The following is a 26081-nucleotide window of genomic DNA, read 5'->3' as shown; positions in this document are numbered from 1 at the left end:
GTCTCCTCGACTTGTAGTGTGATGTAACAGAGAAGGACATTTGAATTGCCACATTACTGCTAAGAGGTCCAGATACATCTTTATTTCATTAAAAGTCAGGGGGACAATCCAAAAAGTATCCAACACATTTCGAGGGTCCTAGAGCACCCCGTTCATCTGGGCTTTTCCAGTGTGATTGCAAGCACAGGCCTTGTCAACAGCTGGTTTGGCTCTTGGACCCTCGAATAGTGTTGGTGTTTTTTGGATTGTTCCCCTGACTTTTATTGGAATAAAATTTTATGGACCTCTTAGCAGTGGTGTGGTGTTTTAATTTTCATTTAGGTTTTAATTGTTGTCTGTGTCCCTGATAGGTAGATTCATTGTTTCTATATGTCCTAAGCCCCATTGTCACCAAGACAGAAAGGCATAATCCAAAATTTTACATGTGTCCCCAGAACAGGAGGTGGAGGAAAATGTAACAATAGGCATACCTGTTCTAGTGACAACTGTCTACGAAGGGATTTCCTCTAACTACCAAATACATTGTCAAAGCAGGAATTGAAAATAAATCTTCCCTAGGGTGGAAAAAAGGTACACAAGTTGTGACTATACAGTGCATCCAGAAAGTATTCACAGAGCTTCACTTTTTCCACATTTTGTTATGTTACAGCCTTATTCCAAAATTTATTAAATTCATTATTTTCCTCAAAATTCTACAAACAATACCCCATAAAGACAACTTGAAAGAAGTTTGTTTGAAATCTTTGCAAATTAATAAAAAAAAAATCCCATGTACATAAGTATTCACAGCCTTTGCCGTGACATAAAAAATTGAGCTCAGGTGCATCCTGTTTTCACTGATCATCCTTGAGATGTTTCTACAACTTAATTGGAGTCCACCTGTGGTAAATTCAGTTGATTGGGCATGATTTGGAAAGGCACATACCTGTCTATATAAGGTTCCACAGTTAACAGTGCATGTCAGAACACAAACTAGACATGTGCAATTCGTTTCGGTCGGAATACAAATTGGGATGAATTTTTGGTTATTCAGAGATTCGGATGTATCCGAATCTCCGAATGGAATAGTAACAAATAGTAATGAATTTAGTTAAAATTCGATAATTTTTGTTTTGTTTATTTGTTTTCTAACTATTTCCAACTTTTCAGAAAGATTAGAATGCAGAGCGGTTGAAAAACGATAGATCGATACAAATTCTGTGTGAAATAATAGCTGGTTGTTAAGCAGCAGGCCGGGAAGCCGCATCCTTAACAACCTTGAGTCATCATCTGTCAGCGGGATTGCCCACTGACAGATGAATGTAAAGAAAAGAATGCAGGCAACTGCCCGGCAATAGAAAAATGTTGAAAAAAAAAAAAACGACGTAGGGTCCCCCCCCCCCAGTCTATACCAAACCCCTTTTTAAATATTTTTCTATTGCCGGGCAAATGCTGGCATTATTTTCTTTACATTCATCTGTTAGGCCCCTTTCACACTTGTGCGACTTGGGACTGCAAAGTCACACGACAAGTCATACTCGATGATTTCCAATGAGTACCATTTATATTTGTGCAACTTCAAAGTAGTCCCTGTACTACTTTAGTCCAACTTTGATGCGAGTTGACACAAGTTTACACAGGCATTCCCTAAAATTGCTTAAAAATCGCATCAAAATCGTGGTAAAATTGCGGCAAAAGCGCACGACTTTGAAGACGCAGTAGTGTGAAAGGGGCCTGAGGCTCTGTTCACACCTAGGCATTTTTGGGCATTTTTCTGCTGTAAGCCACAGCTCTAAAAATGCCGAACAAGACAAATACCATTGATTTCAATGGCCCCTGTTCACATCTGAGCGTTCTGTCGCCTGAAGCAAAATGCCTGCCGCTCAAAAAAGTACAGGAGCTTCTTTTTTGGCAGATTTCTGCTTTTTTACATTGGTGACCTTTTGACCTGTACAAAATCGCGGCAAAAATTGAGCGACTTTCTGCTTGGAAACGATACTCTCAGGTGTAAATGCAGCCTGAGTGGGAAAGGCAGCTGACAGATGATGACTCATGGTTGTTAAGGACACAGGCGGCCGGCCCGCTGCTTAACAACCAGCTATTTCTTCACACAGAATTTGAATTGGTCAATCATTTTTCGACCAATCTGAATTCTAATTGTTCTGAAAAGTTGGAATTCGTTAGAAAATTAATAAAGGAAACAAATTTTAATAAAACCGAAACACAATTTAACTAAAACGAGACAAAACTGAACAAATTCAAAAACCAAACTAAACAAATTCCATAACAAAACAAAATTAGTAACCTAACAAAGTTATCCGAAATTAAACTAAACAAATTTTTCTGTTTTGCACGTTTAGCACAAGCCAAGCCATGAAGTCCAAGGAATTGTCTGTAGACCTCTGAGATAGGAATGTATAGAGGCACAGATCTGGTGAAAGGTGCAGAAAAATTTCTGCAGCATTGAAGGTCCCAATGAGCATAGTGGCCTTCATCAAATGGAGGAAATTTGGAACCACCAGAACTCTTCCTAGAGCGAGCCGCCCGGCCAACTTGAGCGATCAGGGGAAAAGGGCCTTTGTCAGAAAGGTGACCAAGAACCTGATGGTCACTCTGACAGATCTCCAGCATTTCTTTGTGGAGGGGAGAACCTTCCAACACATTTCGAGGGTCCTAGAGTACCCCGTTCATCTGGGCTTTTCCATTGTGATTGCAAGCACATGCCTTGTCAACAGTTGGTTTGGCTCTTGGACCCTCAAATAGTGTTGGTGTTTTTTGGATTGTTCCCCTGACTTTTATTGGAATAAAGTTTTATGGACCTCTTAGCAGTGGTGTGGTGTTTTAATTTTCATTTAGGTTTTAATGTATAGAGGCACCGATCTGGTGAAGGGTGCAGAAAAATTTCTGCAGCATTGAAGGTCTCAATGAGCATAGTGGCCTCCATCATCCATAAATGGAAGAAGTTTGGAACCACCAGAACTCTTCCTAGAGTGAGCCGCCCGGCCAACTTGAGCGATCAGGGGAGAAGGGCCTTAGTCATAAACGTGACCAAGAACCTGATGGTCACTCTGACAGAGCTCCAGCATTTCTTTGTGGAGAGGAGAACCTTCCAGAAGAACAACCATCTCTACAGGCCAGTCTACCATCAGGCCTGTATGATAGAGTGGCCAGACGGAAGCCACTCCTCAGTAAAGGTCACATGACAGCCCACCTGGAGTTTGCCAAAAGGCACCTGAAGGACTCTCAGACAATGAGAAACAAAATTGTCTGGTCTAAAGAAACAAAGATTGAACTCTTTGGCCTGAATGGCAAGCTGCATGTCTGTAGGAAAACAGGCACCGCTCATCACCTGGCTCATACCATCCCTACAGTGATGCATGGTGATGGCAGCATCATGCTGTGGGGACATTTTTCAGCGGCAGGAACTGGGAGACTAGTCAAGATCGGGGGAAAGATGAATGCAGCAATGGGCAGAGACATCCTTGATGAAAACCTGCTCCAGAGCACTCTGGACCTCAGACTGGGGCTAATGTTCATCTTCCAACAGGACAACGACCCTAAGCACACAGTCAATATAACAAAAGAGTGGCTATGGGACAACTCAGTGAATGTCCTTGAGTGGCCCAGCCAGAGCCCAGACTTGAACCCAATTGAACATCTCCGGAGAGATCTGAAAATGGCTGTACACTGACGCTCCCATTCAACCTGATGGAGCTTGAGAGGTCCTGCAAAGAAGAATGGAAGAAACTGCCCAAAAATAGGTGTGTCAAGCTAGTAGCATCATACTCAAAAAGACTTGAGGTTGTATTGGTGTCAAAGGTGCTTCAACAAAGTATTGAGCAAAGGTGGAGAATACTTATGTGCTTGTGATTTTTTTCCTTTTTTTATTTTTAATAAATTTGCAAAGATTTCAAACAAACCTCTTTCACGTTGTCATTATGGGGTATTGTTTGTAGAATTTTGAGGAAAATAAAATTGAATCCATTTTGGAATAAGGCTGTAACATAAAATGTGGAAAAAGTGAAGGGCTGTGAATACTTTCTGGATGCATTGTACATACACTTTACCAAACAAATAATAAAATCACTGGAAGAGCCTAGAGTAAGTATTTGCATAGAACTTGTCACTGACAAATCCAGGCTGTTATGCAAAGACACCTGATCCCCCAATAAAAGCAAACTACAGAACAGGAGGAATGGAGTATAACAGCTACAGTACAAAAAAGGGAGAGCTGACTGATTGACATGAGTGGCAGTATATACACAAAATTACTCTGTTGCGCTAAAACCTACACTACCACTGATGTACTAAGCTGCTGTGCTAAATCTACAATTGAGATGTGATAAATATTAAATAGCATAGTGCACAGCACCAAACTTATCAATATATACAATGCTGTGCAATATATGTTCTTACTAATAATTAATTCTTAACTCAACCCACATTTCTCCAACAAACATCAATCCCTTGAGCATATATTGTATATTGCACACATGTGTAAGAAAAACAGAACAGAAACAGAAGTGTACTTTGAAGATCAAAGAAAAATAGTGAGATGAGCTAGGAGCACACAGATGACCTAAAGGTAACATTTTAATACTAAACATGACCAATATAAACTGAATTTAGCTGGATCGAGAATGGGCTCAGCTAAATATAGGGGGAGAGGGTTCTACCTTTACAACCACTTTAAGCAAAGGTGCTCATTCCTGAGCAGATGTATTTAGGCTGAATGTTTTTTTGGCCTCTAAGAAATGAATAATATTTCGGTACACAATACTGACCAATCAGATATGTCAATGTCAAGTGTGCCATTTCCCTTGAATTAATAATGAGCGGATGCAAAATGTAAGCTGATACTAAACTATTGGGAGGCTAAGCTGAGAAGGAGATGGCTGCAGATGCTGAGTAAAGAAGAAGAAACAGGATAGCAGTGTATTACGGCAAGGGTAAAAATGATGAAAGGGCAGCACTTGACTATAGAACACTGGGAAAGATGACAGAGCAAGACCTCAAAGAACCAAGAGTGAGAGGGAAAGGAGGTAGAGAAATGATGAATATGGACAGTGGGAACTGATAAAATGGAGAAGGATCAAACCATGAAGAGGGGGCAGAGTAAAGCAAAAGTAAGCTTATTGTGGACCAATGGGACAAAAAAGTAGAGTGGAACTTATCATGGTCAAGGGGCAGAGGGGAATTGGTTGTGACTGGGAGAAGGTAGGTTAAGTTGAACCATTCCTGAGCAAGGGGGAGGGCAGAAAGAGGCAGCCAGACAAGGATCTGATGCTTTTTAAAGGGTTGAAGACAGAGAGAAGAGGCAGCCAAAAGAGTTTCACTGGTGATTGTAAATCTTCCATAAATAAATTATATACATACATCTGCATAATCTTTGAGAAGGTGTGTTTGCTATATATGCCTTCTTAAAGTGGATAATGGTACCTTTTAGCTAATTTCTACAGCAGAGATTCTTAACCTCAGTCCTCAAGTACCCCCAACAGGCCATGTTTGCAGGTTTTCCTTTATCTTGCACGGGTGCTTTAAATCAGAGTCAATGGCTTTGAATTTTGGATAGCTATTTTATCTAAGAGAAATTCCCAAAACATGGCCTGTTGGGAGTAGTTGAGGACTGAGGTTGAGAACCACTGTTCCACAGCACCTAATCTGCACCCATTTTTTTCCCAGTATTATGGATTTGGACTTTCCCCCAAAAAAGGGGACAAGTCCAAAATAAATGTGTAGGCAGAAATTAAAAAATCATGGATTAAAAAAAAAAAGCAGACAATGTCAGAAAAATGTCTTTTGACAAAGCAAATATGAAGTATCACACAGATTATTAACCTTATGAGAGTTATGGGCTTAAGAACTATGTCTGATGTATCTGGTGAAAATTTGGAGCATAATACTTAAATAAGAATCAGAATTAAAAAAGAACTATAGGCAAAATGTTTTTTTTTTTTTTTATTTTGGATAGAGCAATAGAGGGTTATAACCCCTAGCAGATTTTTTTTTTTTCACCATGTGTCCCATTGCTGAGATTTTCCCTTCACTTCCTGTCCTGTAGCCAAACAGAAAGGTAGAGGAAATCCCTGCAAATTAAGGGAATTCCTTGGTGTCCCCCAGGTCATCAGAACTAGTGTCCCCATTGGAAAATTTCCCCGCTATTACTTTTCTGGGGACAACCCAAAATATTGGATTTTCTTTTAGTTTCACTTTCAATGATAATGGTAAACAAGACAAATAGAGAGGGTAAATCTCCTTAACTGAAGCAAAGACAGCAATAATCCATCTCCCCTCTATCCAAAACGAAAAAAAGGGGTTTGCCTTTAGTTAGACTTTAAGTTTGTAAATCAGTCTGTCATTTTTTGAGAGAGGTTGACTTCATACAATAGCCCCATTCTCCGCTGCTACAAAACAACTTCTTAACTTGAAGGGAAACAGCTAGGGACCTTAGCACAAACTTCTTATACTTAGGTGTAGAATGTTATGATGTTTAGTATTCCACAAGCTGTTAATATCAATTTGACAAGAATGGCTTTATCCAAGGAAAAGAATGGAGTGTTCTGCAAGTAGAACGTCAGGTTTTATAGCAAGTAAGAGTTACTTGGCTTCATAGAATATGCACATTTTCCTATGTCGGGTGAAACCTCAGACTTTATTTGATCGGAAGCCATTTTTCTATTACAGCTCAGTGCCAAGAATTTTTAAAATCCCTTTCTGTAACAGCATCCACCACGTCTGCAGGGAACTAAGCATGTCCTGCATTTATGTAAGTTCTACAGCCTAACAGTACCTTGAAACGTGCCTGACTGCAGATGAACAGCACAGACATCTTTTCCTTTGCAACTAAAGTTTATCATTTACTCGAGTTCATTTCTAATTTATTTCTCACTCAATTGCAAATATGTCAGCATTGGAAGGTTCACAAAGTAAAATTTTTACCAGAATATTTATGTAGTGATGTCAAACAGGATAAGGGTAAACCGAGGGTTATCATAGCAATTGCTTCCATTTTCTATACCCATTCTCTCTTCTTGACAGGTGCATAGATATACAGTTGTGCTAATAAGTTTACATACCCTGGCAGAATTAATGATTTCTTGGTCATTTTTGAGAGAATATGAATGATAACACAAAAACATTTCTTTCACTCATGGTTAGTGTTTGGCTGAAGCCATTTATTATCAATCAACTGTGTTTACTCTTTTTAAATCACAATCACAACAGAAACTACCCAAATGACCCTGATCAAAAGTTTACATACCCTGGTGATTTTGGCCTGATAAAATGCACACAAGTTGACACAAAGGGGTTTGAATGGCTATTAAAGGTAACCATCCTCACCTGTGATCTGTTTGCTTGTAATTAGTGTGGGTGTATAAAAGGTCAATACATTTCTGGACTCCTGACAGACCCTTGCATTTTTCATCCAGTGCTGCACTGACATTTCTGGATTCTGAGTCATGGAGAATTGTCAAAGGATCTGCGGGAAAAGGTAGTTGAACTGTATAAACAGAAAAGGGATATAAAAAGATATCCAAGGAATTAATAATGCCAATCAGCAGTGTTCAAACTCAAATTAAGAAATAGAAAATGAGGGGTTCTGCCACAACTGCCAGGAAAATTGTTTGGGATGCAAAGAAAAACCTACAAATAACTTCAGGTGAAAAATCCTCCTCCTCTCATTTGGCTAGGCTTAGAAACCAGGAAGCAACTGAAGAAATGTAGCATAGGGATTTAAAATATTTAATGTTGATTGATTGAATGAAGTTCCACTTTAAGAATGATTGCTTCTGGATATGAATGTGGCCACCAACCACTCAGTATCAATGGATCCCATGGTGCTTCTTTTGGGTATAACGGATTCGGTAACGCATTCTATCCACAGGGGACTCTTACTATTCTACTTATGTTTCTATACCGGGAAGGTACTATAACAACATTGGAAATTGGCGTCCCCTCCTCACTTAGTGGCACTCGCTAGTAGACTCTGTGTTGCCCCTACATAAGCTCACGTATATGGCATGAAAGTGCCCGCAAAAATTTGATAAAGTGTGGAATGCATGGGTAAAAGCTCGATCACTCACTGTATAGGAACAGGAACGCGGGATGTAGTTGTCTCTTAATGGTAATGGCCTTGATGCCTTCCAAATACCCGGGGTAGCTCCTTTTCCTCATACGCATGTGCCTTATTACTGTATCATTAAGTTGTAATGATGCTTTATTTTACTAATAAAAATGTTTCTGTTAAAAAAAAAAAAGTACGATTTTCACTGACACTAAACAAATACAAGACTCCATATCCAAAGAGAAACCCCTCTACATTATTCCCACTAAAATTCAAAGATGTCTTCCTAAAGTTCAGCACTGTAACTGCCCCTACCCGTTTCACAAAACTATAGCCAAAATCTGTCCTATTTATAAGTATTATTAACCAAATAAAATTATAAAATTTAAAGCTTTGGCCAAATTATGGCAAATACAATATATTGCTCTCAGGCAGTTTTAAAATCTTTGTGCAATATCATAAAATACCATTCTTACAGTAAAATATAGCTTCATGGCTGTTTCTGCCCACCTTGGCTCTTGTTTTGTTTTTCTTCAAAGGAAAAAGTAAATTAAAATGAATGATCCAAGCAGCAGTGCAGACCCAGTTACCCAAGCAAACAGATCTCACTACTGCAGTCCCCGATTGGTATAATAAACCATCAACTGGTTTAACCTTCCAGCATCTACCAAACACTGAAATGTCAGTATAGGATTAACCTTTGTCACATTAACATACTGTATATCAAAGAAAATTGACAAAATTAGCTTGCTGCTCTGTTATGGGCATAAATGACCTGATTTTACCTCCACTGCTTTCATCAATGCATCAATCTACATGAAAAACACCTCTGGGTACATTAGCTCCCCCTCAATCCCTACCACCCACTATTTTTTTTTCAAATAACAAAACCCTCCAAAAAGGTTTTTTACTTACCTGAGCGCTCCGTCACATGACCCTCCTTAGTGGCACTACCAGGGGTGAAGACCAGTGATTCCTGCAGTCCAAGTTAAGTCTTGTTGCTGTCCCCTCATAATGTCATTACTCTGCCCCTAGAGCCTTCTGGACCTGAGAGGAACCCATCAAATGACTGTCAATAGCAGGGGCGGCCCATCCATTGAGGATGCACGGGCACCACCCCCTCTATCCACACCACCCCCTATATGGTTAATGGATAGATACATGCATAGCATGAATCGATCTACGGCCACCCCCTATTTATCCTTTCAGGATGCCGTCTTAGAGAGAAAATGTCACCAGCACACCAGGATCTCCAAAAATGGATACAAAACTTTAATCAATGATCACATAGTTACAGAAAAGGTTTCAGCCGATGGTCGCTTCAGCACCCTATTGAAAATACAGCATCTTTGCAGGAACGTGTGCGTTGGGAATATTGCATTGGACTTACAGGAGGCCGGGCGCATGAATTACAGCAGCGGGGGGGGGGGGGTTTGAAGCACCTGATTAGAGCCATAGACTCTATAATAGGCTTCAAAATAGGGTGGACTCAGAACGTAGAGCATTGCGCTCGGAGCCCACCCAGGTGTGTTATGAAAGCAAATGAATATTTGCTTTTCTAACACTGAATCACCTCTCCGCCAATCAGGAAGCGTGGGTCTGATACCCATTTCCTGATTGTCTTAAAGGTCAGGCGATCCTATTGGATGCCTAGGAGGAGAAGGAGGGGGATGCACAGTGGAAGGAGCCGTGGTCCACACCACAGGAGGAGGAAGAAAGCTGCTGGACATGCTGCCCACACGGTTCGTAGATGGGGTAAGTGTGGGGCTTTGATGTCCCGGCTGTCCTCCTGGGGGGGGGTTGCTACCAAAGACCGACTGGGGGGGGGGGCGTTTTCCGCCCCCCCTAAAGAAAATACCACCAGCTGCCAAAACAGAAATACTTCCCTCTTCCATTTGCTCTGATGACAACTATAAACATTTACATTTTTCATTGTTTTCTGTCTCTGTGACAATGGTCACCAGAAAAAATAGAGTGGTAAATCTCCCTACTGGGCACATACACAGTAATATAAACCTATGAAAAAAAGCCACCATGCCATAGGTAAAATGCTAATCCAGTAGCCTCCTGATTAGCTTCCCCGCCCTGCACACTTCAGCCTGGACTCGCTTGATGCTCTCCACTCGGTGTATTATTATTATTATACAAGATTTATATAGCGCCAACAGTTTACGCAGCGCTTTACAATATAAAAGGGAGACAATACAGTTATAATACAATAAAATACAAGAGGATTAAGTGGGCCCTGCTCAGAAGAGCTTACAATCTAATCGAGTGTATGTGTGGGGTTTAAACATAGGGAAGACTCATCGCATAATACGTTTACAAAAAGGTTTATTAACCACTTAAGGACCGAGCCTCTTTCTGAGATTTGGTGTTTACAAAACAAAATAGTTTTTTTGCTATAAAATTAATTACTTAGAACCCCCAAACATTATATATATATTTTTTAACACCCTAGAGAATAAAATGGCGGTCGTTGCAATACTTTCTGTCACACTGTATTTGCTCAGCGGTTTTACAAGCGCACTTTTTTTGAAAAAGCTACACTTTTTTAAATTAAAAAATAAGACAACAGTAAAGTTAGCCAATTTTTTTTTTTATATTGTGAAAGATAATGTTACCCAACATGTCATGCTTAAAAATTGCACCAGCTCATGGAATGACAACAAACTTTTACCTTTAAAAATCTCCATAGGTGACGTTTAAAAAATTCCACAGGTTGCATGTTTTGAGCTACAGAGGAGGACTAGAATTAGAATAATTGCTCTCACTCTATCGTGGCGAAACTCACATGTGTGGTTTGAACACCGTTTTCATATGCGGGAACTGCTCACGTATGCATTCCCTTCCGCACGCAAGCTTGGCATGATATCCCTCTTCAAAGTACCAATGCATAACGACGGCGGGCGGTCCGTAAGTGGTTAAAGCTAAAATAATGCACTTTCAGCAACAAGGTTACATTTAGACACTAGAGAGGTTAATCCAACCAAGAGATCATTACCAAGTATGGATCATCACATCACCTGAAAAGAGAAGGATCGGGGCTGCTCTGTGCAAAACCACTGCACAGAGCAGGTAGGTATAACGTGTTTGTTATTTTTAACAAAAAAATAATAACGGAATCCTGTTTATCCATTAGATTTGGGTTCTTCTTTAACTTTTTTTTACATATTCTTTTGTCATATGTTGAAGTCTTGAAATGGTAAATGCAATCTTTCTACATTGTATTAATTATCACTATCTCTGTACATCTATCTTTTTTTTTTTTTTTTTTTTACAAAATTTAATTTTAAAAATGTAAACGGTCATTGGGATATATTTTGCTTCTTTTTTAGGGACTGAGTCCTGGCTGTTATGACACTTATAATGCAGATATTGATTGCCAGTGGATTGACATCACAGATGTAAAACCTGGAAACTATATTTTAAAGGTAATTCAAATAAACTTGACAGATTACACATGACATTGAATGCAATTCCAGTATGTGATCACCTATACAAACCTGTTTTTCAGGTCAGTGTGAATCCAAGCTACTTGGTACCAGAATCTGATTATTCCAACAATATTGTTCGTTGTGATCTACGATATACTGGACAACATGTATACACTTCCAGCTGTACAATTTCTCCGTAAGTATAGACTTTTTATTACCATACTAACAATGTCACATAGACTATTTATAAGCGTATGCCTTTCAGGAAAATCAATTACATGTACTTCTTTCCACATAGCAGCTGCTGCTCAGACCTGCTTATGTGCAGCAATAGAACACAATACCAAGTGTATTTATTTACTGTATCACTGGAGTGAGTTTAAAAAGATGTGGTTCTTAGAAAAACTGTATGTTCCAATATGCCATTTTCTCTTACACAAAGTTATGTGCATGTGGTAGGTGACTTCTGACTATGGCATGGTCGTTGTAATGCAGTGTTACACAAATTTCTCCCCAAGCACCACCAATGGTAATTTTAACATAACATAGTTACATATTTAGTTTGGTATAATTTTTTTGATTAAAAAATTACCAACAAGTTTGAACCTGAAGCTGAGAATATACTTTTTGCCAGATTCCTATACAATGAATCAATAATATATGTCAGGCAAACATTTTTTTCTTTAATAGATCTCCAGAAATAAACAAATAAATAAAAGCTTTTATGTAGTATTACTAAAGTAACACTGTCACCTTTTATTTCAACAATCTTCCCATATGATGTACAGTATTTCAGTATCCGTATAGTATCTGGCTAATTGGGCCCAATTTGGACATTTTCACTTAGGGGTGTACTCACTTTTGTTGACAGCGGTTTAGACATTAATGGCTGTGTGTTGAGTTATTTTAAGGGGACAGCAAACTTACACTGTTATACGAACTGTACACTCACTACTTTACATTGTAGCAAAGTGTCATTTCTTCAGTGTTGTCACATGAAAAGATATAATCAAATATTCACAAAAATATGAGGGGTGTACTCACTTTTGTGAGATATTGTATGTGCAGTTTTAGTATTTTTTGAGCCTCTTTACCTGTAGAAGCCTTCCTTTTAATGACACCCATGCTGCTGGACATCACAGATTTGAATATGATGTCATCAGCCTAAGAGCAGTTTCTAAAAGTGACATACCCTTAAGTGGGGTACACACTATAAGAAAAATCGGACGAATGAGCATCCGATTTTCCTCATTGTTTCACAGCAAATTGGAACCGATGAATGAAAATTTGTACAAAAATTCTCAGAGAAAATTGAGTACTGTCCGTGATACTTTTTTTATTTGCACTAACATACAATTTTTCAGGACAAGCTTTCGGGGTATGTCCCCTTCTTCAAGGTCCAAGCAGTACTGAGTACTGCTTGGACCTTGAAGAAGGGGACATACCCCGAAAGCTTGTCCTGAAAAATTGTATGTTAGTGCAAATAAAAAAAAGTATCATGGACAGTACTCAATTTTCTCTGTCACAATTGCACTAATACGGCTACAATCAAATCAAGTACAAAAATTCTCATAAGACAACTTTTTTTTAGTAATTTATTGTTTCTGATCAAGTGCAGTCTCTTTTCTGATTTTTCCTGTATGAAAATCATACAAAAACGGTACACATTAAACGAAAATAATTGTTTGTTCTGCTCCAGTACGAGAACATTTTTGGAGTTTGCCCCTTCAGGAATTTTCGTACGAAAAGTCAGAATCGGCTGTCGAAAGTTGTGCACACACTATACGAAAATCATACAAAAATGAATTGGATGAAAATGTTTGCCCGGTTTTCTTATAGTGTGTACGAGCCTCTAGCAGCTACATTACAGGTTATGTAAGGAGATGATGGAAGAGAGGACGGAGATAACCCAGTATGGGCAGAGGAGGAGAGGGCTATTCTAGGGAATTGACAATTCCTGAAAGAGTCAAATTTGCTAGCAAGTTCAAGAGAAAACTAAAAGGGAATAAAACATTGTTTTTGGGAAAGAATAACACCATAAGTAAGCATTTTACAGTACAGTAAAACCTTGGATTGAGAGTAACTTGGTTTGAGAGCGTTTTGCAAGACAAGCTAAAAACTTTTTTTTTTCTAATTTTGGATAGAGTGGTACAGGCTAGAACCTTTCTTAGCTTTTATTGCTCTCTGTGTTTCCTATCAATTCATTTCCAGGTGACAATTTTATCACCAGGACAAGAATTAAAGGAAATCTCTAAAGGGAACACAGGAAGCAATTAAAGCACTCTTTTAGTAGAGCAGTGGAAAGACAGAATCACCATCAGTGTTTTATTGTTGCTTGTGGCCTTGTTGTATATTTTCTTTCCAGGCAAAAACACTGTCACCGGGAAAGAAAGTGCAGAGAAATCTCTCAAATAAGGAATCAAGACAGCATTAAAACCAAATATAGCAGCCTACACTTTCTCCTATTCTATTAAGAACTTAAAGAAAAAAAAGTTTTGGTTGGAGTTATACTTTGAAAAGGGCTTCACTGTAGAATACAATAATAGGTTCTATGTTCTTTTCATATAGAGTAGAAAAAGCACTCCTATATTACTAAGTGAAGTAACAGCAGAGGTCACTAACAACTATTTGCTACTCTTTGCCATTCAGTTGCTTTTTACAATGGAGAAAGCAGTCACTTTCTGATATAAGTCATAAGCATTGTTAACGATTCTTGAGGCACTTGCTGTTTCATTTCTAAATGAGGCTGTGTATATTTTATACATTATATAAATATATTTTTTGGACAAATTATATACATACAAAAAGAAAAACATTTTGCAAATAAACCTAGATTTTGACCATTCCAATTTTTCAGCCAAACATTACAGCTTTCTACAAATAAGAGCGGTCATTGCAGGCTGTGTTCCAAAATGAACAGATGTGTATAACATTTTTATTGATGAATGCTCTTAGTGTTCTGGTAGGTCTGAGAGTGTAACCAAGTGAAAGCCATTGAAGAACATAATTCTATTGTAACAGAATGAGGCTTAGACAGACTTAAAGCGGAGTGCCACCCAAAAATGGAATTTCCGCTTTAAGTACTCCTCGCCCCCTGACATGCCACATTTGGCATGTTCTTTTTGTTTGTGGGGGGGGGGGGGTGTACCTTATTTTTAGTGGGACTTCCTGTCCCACTTCCTCCTTCTGGCCGCCTAGGTGACTCCTCCCTGCCAGCAATCTTCTGGGAGCAAAAAGTTTTGATCGACCAATTATCTGCTAATTGTGCCACATCCTAAATTCAAATTTGAAGCAAAAGGAAATCCCCTAGTGGACTTTAAAGGCACTTTCAAAAAAACATTTGGAAGAATATATAAAGTAAATAACAGTTTATTTATTACAAAAAATCATCGAGTGAATATCACACAATCACATAATTAAAAACACGGAATGCAGTTCCATAGATACAGCACTAGTAATACCAATACGTTAGTACCCGACGCGTTTCGGAGTTACTTATGCCTCCTTCTTCAGGGGTGATTGTAGGGTTTACAATAGAATTATCTATATGGGAAATGGTATATATAACATAAACATAGTAAGTACACAATAGAAATCATGAACAGAAAACCTATAATTGCATAAATCTGTATAAATATATTTTTCTGTTTATACTTACAATAGTATCTATAGATATTGGTTTATGCAGTCCAGAAAGGGTTTAAAAGAACATAAATGTACTGACACATACTGCCCGTCAGACGCATTCCCCGGTCATAGTGTGTAGAGCTTTAGTAGAGTATAGCAAAAATATTCATATAGCCACTGTCAAGGTGGAAATGGATAGGTATGAATATATGAAGTAATTTATTCTTCCTTCCAATGGAAAGAGAGGCCCATTCATCGAGGGCGTATAGCAGTTTAGATCTGAGATCACACTGGGGCCGAATGTGTGTCCTGTAAGTCATGAAAATATATATATAAAAAAATGTGCATGCATATGAACAGCCAGAGTAGTACATGGAAAGTCCAAAAAAGTGTATCCTACCTGGTCCGCCTATAGTATGGAGGACAGTGGCTGATGGTGGGTGTGAATCAGGTAAGGCCCAGATCACTGGAGAGTCAACATGGAAATAGAAAATATATCACTACCCTGATTGATAAAAAAAGAAAGGGGGAGGGGGGGGGGGGGGCGAAGAAACCGAGAACAGGAGAAAAGTAAAAGACATCCAAGTAGCAGAAATGGCTTGTGATTTTAGTGGAGAAAAGACTGGATCGTTAAGTGTATTGTAAAGGGAGGAGGAACCATAGGACATAGCAGGTGACCGATGAAGTAAATAAAGCAAGACAGGTAACAGATAGGGTAATGGCTGGGGATGTCAATAAAGAAGTCTAAGTCCATAAATATGTAATAAGTTACTGACCGTAAAACACAGCAGCTCACACCAATAGCGTCCTGTCTGCAGCAGATGACGCTTGGTGTGAGCTAAAGCTGGACATATAAAGCCCTCCCCATCCATCAGCTGTTGATGAAAAGAGGCAACAGCTGATTATGGTTAGGGAGGGACGGACACACTCTAGCCGGCCCCCCGGGTGGAGTGCGCGCCGCCAGGCTCCCACAGCGCGTGCGTGCGCCGACGTCATGAGGCGTGGCCACGCCCACTGCACCCGCCGGCACGTCTAGCTTCCCCAACGGATTGCGCATGTCCGTTGGGGTCGCAAGATGGAGGACAGTAAATACTGTACCTCACACAGCGCCGCCATGAGTCCAGACTCAGGCGGCTCTTTTCGTGCCGGGCGGATGGCAGATCGTAATGTAGGACCAATAAGCAAATGAGTTAAAGCACATATTATGTGCATCTAATAAAAGACAAAGATAAAAGTAATAGTATGCTGAATTTTGTTGCTATAGCGGAGAAGCAGGACTGGTGGGCAGTATGATACGGGTTAGGAAGGTAACCTAAAGGAGGGACATATAGCAAAAACGGTAATTACATACAGATATAAGGGATGTGCAGCTGGAAGGCATGTTACATGGATAAGAGTCATACATGACACCAGGTATATATACATATGATCTAAACATTAATAATCTTAAGTGTCATATAGTGCAATATACAGGATAGATAACAACAGTTTTATTTATGTCCCAGAGTGGCACAATGTATAGTATATCGACCGTACGGATTTGTTGTAAATTCTTAATTTACCCAATTCTTTGCCAACTAACCTTAAAAAGGCTGCTGCGTTCGGATGGATACTTGGCGCAGGGCAGAAATCAGACTTCTTTTTAAGTGTGGAGGTATTTCCCTTCGGGGGTTCATTAGGTCTTTCGATGGAATCTAGTATTTGAGATAGATTGATTTCATCTATGAGATCAGTTGAATCGTTCTCGTCAAGAAGGGATACCAGTTGCTCTAATGCTTGGTGTTCCTGTGGCGTCAAATTAGTGGGTCTTTCCTGCTTGTGGTATAGTTTTTTTAGAATAAGCTTACGTATAAACAGTTGCAGATCCTTATAGATCTCAAACTTGTCCAAATTTTGATTAAGGCAAAAGTTTAAGCCTTTTTGCAGGACATTGGTTTCGTCATGGGAGAGTCTATATGATGAAAGGTTGATGATATTGAGACTGTTGGGTTTCGATTCTTGATCAGTGTCAGGGACAGTTAAAGTGCTATTTGAGTGTAGGTATTGGGGTTGGATTGTGTGGGTTGTACACCCATCAGGATTTTCTCTAAAAAAGATGGGTCATTGGAAATTGTGTCCAATGTTGTGACTGTCGAGGGGTTTGATTGGGGATTCGTATCCCTTATCGGGGTGTGTATATTGCTCTGTGCATTAAGTGTTTTAGGAATTGGTTCCTGTGTACCTATGGGGGGATAGATTTTTTTTAGGAATTTCAAGGGTTAGTTTCTTTGCTTGTTGCCCCTCATTGGGGTCACCCCGGAATGTGCGTTTAATACTGTGTCCCATGTTGGATTTCTGGAGTGTTTGGGTGTGGATTTGGGGTGGATTAGGGGTGGATTGTGAGGGGTTGATTTGGTGTCCCTGATATTGGTGGTTTCTATTCTGATTAGTCCTATTTTGGGTCCATCTATAAGCCCTTCCATCTTTAAACGCATTCCTGTCGCGGATGAGTTTCTGTCTTTTTTTGATGAGTACATCCTTGTTGAATGTTTCTAAGTGTGTTTTCAGTCTATCTTCTTTGTTAGTAAGTGATCTCTGCATTTTTAATTGCTGTAGCTTGTTGCAGAGAATTACAATGTCTGAGTCTAGGATGTTGGATCTCTTTTTGTATTCCTCAATCAGAATTTCCATCAGGCTTTGTGAACATGCCCGTAGTGCCTGTTCCCATCTGCTTTTGAATTCCGAGTCCAGGCCCTCCAATGTCGGGAAGATCTGGACTCGCAATCCTGCAGGGTTGATGTCTTCTTTAATGTAGTCCTGGAATGATTTGACATGCCAGTAAAATAGTGATTTTTTCTCCAGAGTTTTAGAAAGTCTGGAGAAAAGAGAAGATATCTCGGAGTCAACAGATTCCTGGTCTCCAAAGTCTTTTAAGTAGCCCTCCATCAGTGTTTCCCATCCCTCACCCGTAAAGTTAGTCATTTTTGTCTATTAACAAATAGAAGAGTACTTTAAGGAAAAGTGTATAATATTATTGAAACTAAGAGAGATAAAAGACAAAAAGGTAGATTTTTGGCGGTCCGGAGTACTCAATCAGAGTTCTGGACGGCCATGCACAGATAATTGTCGGTCTGATGCGGGGAGCGGTATCTACTACCAATTAAATTAAGAGCAAAAAGTTTTGATCGACCAATTATCTGCTAATTGTGCCACATCCTAAATTCAAATTTGAAGCAAAAGGAAATCCCCTAGTGGACTTTAAAGGCACTTTCAAAAAAACATTTGGAAGAATATATAAAGTAAATAACAGTTTATTTATTACAAAAAATCATCGAGTGAATATCACACAATCACATAATTAAAAACACGGAATGCAGTTCCATAGATACAGCACTAGTAATACCAATACGTTAGTACCCGACGCGTTTCGGAGTTACTTATGCCTCCTTCTTCAGGGGTGATTGTAGGGTTTACAATAGAATTATCTATATGGGAAATGGTATATATAACATAAACATAGTAAGTACACAATAGAAATCATGAACAGAAAACCTATAATTGCATAAATCTGTATAAATATATTTTTCTGTTTATACTTACAATAGTATCTATAGATATTGGTTTATGCATTCCAGAAAGGGTTTAAAAGAACATAAATGTACTGACACATACTGCCCGTCAGACGCATTCCCCGGTCATAGTGTGTAGAGCTTTAGTAGAGTATAGCAAAAATATTCATATAGCCACTGTCAAGGTGGAAATGGATAGGTATGAATATATGAAGTAATTTATTCTTCCTTCCAATGGAAAGAGAGGCCCATTCATCGAGGGCGTATAGCAGTTTAGATCTGAGATCACACTGGGGCCGAATGTGTCAGAAGATTGGCTGGCTAATAGCAGAGCGCATCGCGACTCGCGCATGCGCAGTGCACGCCCGGCCACGAAGCCGTAAGCTGTCACGGCCAGGTGCCCACAGTTGCTATCACAGCGCTGAGGAGAGGAGGGGGAGAGGAGCGAGGCTCCGGGTGGCCGCATTGCTGGACCGTGAGACAGGCGTCTGTTTATTAAAAGTCAGCAGCTACAGTTTTTGTAGCTGCTGACTTTTAATAAACTAAAAAATGGGTGGAACTCCGCTTTAATGAGTTTTCTTTTCTTTTCTTTTCTTTTCAGACCCTACAAGTAATAGATTTTATTCTGTCTGGTTCAGATATCTTTTAAAGATTTTCCTGGATGCAGTCCAGCTACAGTAATATGCTTTGTCTGCTGTAAAGATAATGTTTCCTCTGACTCACTCCTTCCAGATCCAGCTGTAATCACTTCCTTGACCAGCACTAATTAGGCACCTTTCTACAAGAAGAAACACTTGCAATTTTTTTCAAATTTTATTAACAATAAAACTGGCCCAGGGTATTTATACTCTCAGAGGTGGAGCAATTGATGATTGGGTTTATGTACATTGATACTATTTTCTTTATTCTTCCTGATCCATTGATACAGTACATCTCCTATATGTATATATATATATATATATATATATATATATATATATATATATATATATACATATACATATACACACACACACACTCACCGGCCACTTTATTAGGTACAGCTTGCTAGTACCGGGTTGGACCACCTTTTGCCTTCAGAATGCCTTAATTCTTCATGGTATAGATTCAACAAGGTTCTGGAAACATTCCTCAGAGATTTTGGTCCATATTGACATGATGTCATCACGCAGTTGCTGCAGATTTGTTGGCTGCACACCTATGATGCGAATCTCCTACCACATCCCAAAGGTGCCCTATTGGATTGAGATCTGGTGACTGTGGAGGCCATTGGAGAACAGTGACCTCATTGTCATGTTCAAGAAACCAGTTTGAGAGGATTTGAGCTTTATGACATGGTGCATTATTCTGCTGGAAGTAGCCATCAGAAGATGGGTACACTGTAGTCATAAAGCAATGGACATGGTCAGCAACAATACTCAGGTAGGCCATGCTGTTTAAACGATGCTCAATTGGTACTAAGGGGTCCAAAGTGTGCCAAGAAAATATCCCCCCACACCATTACACCACCACCACCAGCCTGAACCATTAAAACAAGACAGGATGGAACCATGCTTTCTTGTGGTTTACGCCAAATTCTGACCCTACCATCTGAACGCCGCAGCTGAAATCGAGATACATCAGACCAGGCAACGTTTTTCCAATCTTCTATTGTTCAATTTTGGTGAGCCTGTGTGAATTCTAGCCTCAGTTTTCTGTTCTTAGCTGACAGGAGTGGCACCAGGTGTGGTCTTCTGTTGCTGTGGCCCATCTTCTTCAAGGTTCGATGTGTTATGCATTCAGAGATAGTATTCTGCATACCTTGGTTGTAAAGAGTAATGAGTTACTGTTACCTTTCTATCATCTCAAACCAGTCTGCCCATTCTCATCTGACATCAACAAGGCATTTTCATCCACACAACTGCAGTTTACTGGATATTTTCTCTTTTTCTGACCATTCTCTGTAAAACCTAGAGATGGTTGTGCATGAAAATCCCAGTAGATCAGCAGTTTTTGGAATACTCAGACCAGCCCGTCTGGCACCAACAACCATGCCATGTTTAAAGTCACTTAAAGTAAATCTCCTTTCTTCCCTATTCTGATGCTCGGTTTGAACTATGTCGTTTTCACCACATACAGTGCCTTGAAAAAGTATTCAGACCCCTTGGAATTTTCCACATTTTGTTGTGTTACAACCAAAAACGTAAATGTATTTTATTGGGATTGTATGTGATAGACCAATACAAAGTGGCACATAATTGTGAAGTGAAGGAAAAAATGATAAATGGTTTTCAACATTTTTTACAAATATGTGAAAAGCGTTGCATGCATTTGTATTCAGCCCCCTTTACTCTGATACCACTAACTAAAATCTAGCGGAACCAATTGCCTTCAGAAGTCCCCTAATTAGTAAATAGAGTCCACCTGTGTGTAATTTAATTTCAGTATAAATACAGCTGTTCTGTGAAGCCCTCAGAGGTTTGTTAGAGAACCTTAGTGTACAAACAGCATCATGATGGCCAAGGAACACACCAGACAGGTCAGGGATAAAGAAGTCCTTTTTGCGTCTTTTGTATATTCGTCTATTCCTTGTTTTTATTTGATTATTTATTTTAGGCGTGGATGTATTGGTAATTTTGGCCATATGGATATTCACCACTAGATGGCGCTCTCCTAATTATTTCCTTCAATCTGTAATGTGCCAATCTGAACTCATTTAGTTCTAAATGGCATCCATGCACTAATATATTTTACCCATCACTTTGTAGGTGATTGTTGATTATGAGTTTTTTTTATACATTAGTCAATTAATTGATTCAGTTTTATGGTTGGCTATTAATGTGCAATGTTGGGAGTGTGTGTGCATCAGTGCTCCCTAGAGGCAGATTCTGTATCAGATTTTCATCCTCTCCTCCATTTTGGAGGAGCCTCACCAATAGCAGCCTTCCCATTCACATAAAAGCAAGCAGGAAGCGGCGTTATGTCACTTCCTGAAGACGCGAATCACGGCAAAACATATGTCGGAGCAGAGAATCCGTCACTTCCAGGTCCTAACTTGATACCCCATACCAGGCTTTGCCCTCCGGAGCGAGACGTGGAACACACGCCATCCCCAGGGGATTAGCTGACTCATGGTGATTACACCTGGTGCCAGGCCAGGCACTTCAACATGTGAGTGTAACTGCTATTATTGTTGCTGTTTTTATTTTACTTTATTAAAAATGACTACACTATGTATCCTGTGGAGTCATTTTTTACATCCTAGTGCCATCATGAGAGGCTATTGGAGTGGATTTATGCTATTAGCGGAACCAATCTGGTTTAAAAAGGGTTCAAACATCTCTAGTGAGTGGCCATCTTCATACTGAGCACTCGTGGTGGAAGAACTAGAAGTTTTATGTCAGAGCAATTTGATTTGGTGTTGGGATTTAGTACTTATGGACTTTTTCCTTGCTATTATGACAATTTATTTCGTTAGTGTGCACATTTAGGTTTGATGCACTGTATATTTATTCTTGGTGCAAAGTTTTTATGAACATGTATAGCGCCAAATCCTTTATTTCAATATTTTACACAGTTTAGTGATTTGGTCACTTTTAAAGGGGCAGCTGTTTGCTATATGTTCTCATCCCCATAGGGCGCCATTATTGGTACATATTTTTCTTAGGTCAGGGATAAAGTTGTGGAGAAGTTTAAAGCAGGGTTAAGTTATAAAAGAAATATTCCAAGCTTTGAACATCTCACGGAGCACTGTTCAATCATCCAAACATGGAAAGAGTATGGCACAACTGCAAACCTACCAAGACGCAGCCAAGAGGCCCATGGTAACTCTGGAGGAGCTGCAGCGATCCACAATTTAGGTGGGAGAATCTGTCCACAGGACAACTATTAGTCGTGCACTCCACAAATCTGGCTTTTATGGAAGAGTGGCAAGTAGAAAGTCATTGTTGAAAGAAAACCATAAGAAATCCTGTTTGCAGTTTGCGAGAAGCCATGTGGGGGACACAGCAAACATGTGGAAGAAGGTGCTCTGGTCAGATGAAACCAAAACTAAACTTTTTGGCCTAAAAGCAAAACACTATGTGTGGCGGAAAATTGAGACTGCACATCACCCTGAGCACACCATCCCCACCGTGAAACATGATGGTGGCAGCATCATGTTGTGGGGATACTTTTCTTCAGCGGCGACAGGGAAGCTGGTCAGAGTTGATCAGAAAATGGATGGAGCCAAATACAGGGCAATCTTAGAAGAAAACCTATTAGAGTCTGCAAAAGACTATAAACTGGGGCAGAGGTTCACCTTCCAGCAGGACGACGACACTAAACATACAGCCAGACCTACAATGAAATGGTTTAGATCAAAGCATATTCATGTCTTAGAATGGACCAGTCAAAGTCCAGACCTAAATCCAATTGAGAATCTGTGGCAAGACTTGAAAATTGCTGTTCACAGACGCTCTCTATCCAACCTGACAGAGCTTGAGCTATTTTGCAAAGAATGGGCAAAAATGTCACTCTCTAGATGTGCAAAGCTGGTAGAGACATACCCAAAAAGACTTGCAGCTGTAATTGCAGCGAAAGGTTGTTCTATAAAGTATTGACTCAGGGGGGCTGAATACAAATGCATGCTACACTTTTTACATATTTGTAAAAAAATGAGAAAACCATTTATCATTTTCCTTCCACTTCACGTGCCATTTTGTGTTGGTCTATCACATAAAATCCCAATAAAATACATTTACATTTTTGATGGTAACACAACAAAATGTGGAAAATTTCAAGGGGTATGAATACTTTTTTAAGGCACTGTATGCATTGAGTTGCTGCCATGTGATTGGCCGATTAGCAATTTGTGTTACCAAGCAATTGAGCAGGTGTACCTAATAAAGTGGCCGGTGAGTGTATATTGGGTGGATTTAGATCAAGCTAATAATTCTAATCACATAATAATAATAATTCTAATAATTCTATTTATAATCATAGGGTTTATAGTGCCCACCTATAGGAGTAGGACTCTAGGCAAAAAAAAAGAAAACAGCACCGCCTACAGGCAATCCTAACTGGTATAAACCCCCTCTCTGCTATAGGCAAGCCAGTTATTTCTGCCTACTGTTTCAGGAAGAAGGATAGTTCTTTGCTGGGGCCTGTGGTTTTCCCTTTTCTTTTTTTTCTGCAATTTTTGATATTTAATCACCCCTGGGTTTTTATTTTTTGCTAAACAAACAAAAAAAGACAGAACATTTTGAAAAAAAAACAAAAAAAAGTTTTTCATATTTTGTTATAAAATTTTGCAAACAGGTAATTTTTCTCCTTCACTGATGGGAACTGATGAGGTAGCACTGGAGGACACCGATTTGTAGCACTGTTGATCACTAAGGGGAGTGATGTCCCTCTAACAGAAGCCCGTAATAGCTTGCTTCTTTTCTTCACGCTGACAGCGTGAAGAAAGAAAAAGGCCGGAAACCGTCTTCTGTTTACTTCCGTGATCAGCTGTCATTGGCTGACAGCTGATCACATGGTAAAGGGCCTGCTGTGATTGGCCCTTTACCCTGCTCTGCGATCACAGAGCGTGGCGTGAGAATGGGAGGGCGTCTATGTACACCCTCCTGGCATTTTAAGACCATGCTGTAGCCGTCTTTTGGCTATAGCACGGGCACCAAGCGGTTAAGGTATGTGCATTCTGGATGAAATAGTAAAGCAGACACCTTTGAACAGAAGAATTGTCAGTCTGTGGAGAGGGTAGTGTAAAACTACTATATTTAGATGGGCTTGACTAACAAATTGAAGCTGAACCCTGGCCAATACCTTATAAGCAGTGGCAGCAAACTGTTTTTTTCCTTTTGGGATTACGGAAAATTGTTACTCTATACTTATGCAGGCCATACACGGTCGAATTTCGAACGAATTTTCTTTACAAAATCAGAATGTTCGTTTTTTTTGTGATCCGATGATGCCATCATTGATTTTCGAAATTCGGCCGACCAAGCCTTCAATTTCACAGCATGTTGCTACAGAAAAGAATTTTCATGGCTGGGAATCTTCTTTTCTCTCCGTAAATTTTCTTTTCTTATTACATTTATCGCACGATTCTCCCATTATTGATTAGAAAATCGTTCATTTTTCTGAAAATTTCCAACATGTCCGATTCCTAACATTTGATTGCAGCCCACTAATGGTGCGAAATTCATACGAAAATTCTTTCATACGATTTTCTAAAGAAAATTCTTACGAAATTCGAACCGTGTATGGCCGGCATTACTCTAATTTTTCATTCTTGGCTTATCCTAATGTCAGCATGCATTGGGCTCACTCACCCCTGAATTCACAGGACCACCTTTTCCTAGTGTAATAAAACAGCACCATCCTCCCACTAGAATTGTTCTTTAATTAGCATGCAACGGGCCACTAGGGAGTACAAGCTATGCTGTCATGAGGATAGGCTAGGAAATTAAAAGTATAGTAAGTATAGGGTAACACTTTACCATATTCATGGCCTACACATACATGTCTACATACACAGGGTCTAGCTAATCACCTGTGAGGGGAAAAACAAAGTCATACTCAGGAATATAAAACACAACCAAGATGCACTGCCCTAATGTTTATTTACCCTGTAAAGCTTCTTAGACTACTGAAGAGCCAATGCGTGCCGTGCTTGTCAATGCCATATCTAACCTGTAGTGGTGTACAAAAGTAGAACATGTCATCTTCAGACACCTTGACACAGGCTGCCCAAGATGTTGCCAACCCTCTAGTAGAATGAGCTTGCACTTCAGCCGGTGGAGTTAAGCTCTGATTCACATAAGCCACTGGAATTACATTCAAAATCCATGAAGATATCACTCTAGAAGAAGCGGTCTCGCCTTTCCCTTGGCAAAACAAAAAAGTTTCCATATAGATTGATAGTAGTTTCACCATGTCCAAAGAACTGAAGTCTTCTTGTTGTGAAGGTAACAATTTCTGCCGAAAACTTGGAAGAACTGTTTCCTAATTATCATGAAATCCCTAGACTACTTTAGAGCGAAATTGAGGACATGGGCACAAAATCACTTTGTCTGGAACAAGAATACAAAAAGGTTCTTTCTATAACTATGCGGCAATCTCTAAAAGCCTTCTAGCCAAAGTAATGGGTGTAAGAAATACGACTTTCAGCAGTAGAAATAAAGAACAGCTTTTCACTGGACTAAATGGCTGTTGTGTGAGAGTTCTAAGATGGAAGCAAACCTCTCCTAGGAGGTTGTATATGGAAAGCTACTTGCATAAACCATTCAATTATAGGAACTTCTGCCCATATGATGCCAGTAGATGATGAAGTCGAGATCGGAACCAAGATTGTAAACGCATCTTAGGCTACCTCTTCCTGGAATCTGTATCTTACTGCAAACATAGGGAGTTGAGCATTTAACTTGCCATGAGATCTATAGTTGGTGCTCCTCACTGCATACA

The 26081-nt window shown here is 39.6% G+C and overlaps 1 protein-coding gene across 3 annotated transcripts in view; it reads left to right on the top strand.

The window, feature by feature from the left end:
- The window catches only part of LOX (lysyl oxidase), a 99598-nt gene that overhangs the window by 63744 nt on the left and 9773 nt on the right, over positions 1-26081 (top strand). For 2 of the 3 annotated variants that reach the window (XM_073624680.1, XM_073624681.1), the window contains exons 5-6: positions 11383-11478; positions 11562-11681. In XM_073624680.1, coding sequence (XP_073480781.1) covers positions 11383-11478; positions 11562-11681 — 216 coding nt within the window. Of the gene's footprint in view, positions 1-11382; positions 11479-11561; positions 11682-26081 lie in introns of those variants that run through there. The other variant, XM_073624679.1, reaches the window with a different exon arrangement.

This window comes from Aquarana catesbeiana, linkage group LG01 (genome assembly GCF_042186555.1).
Source record: "Aquarana catesbeiana isolate 2022-GZ linkage group LG01, ASM4218655v1, whole genome shotgun sequence".
Classification (NCBI taxonomy): domain Eukaryota; kingdom Metazoa; phylum Chordata; class Amphibia; order Anura; family Ranidae; genus Aquarana; species Aquarana catesbeiana.
Note: the sequence above shows the minus strand (reverse complement) of the source record. Positions and strands in the feature narration are given on the sequence as shown.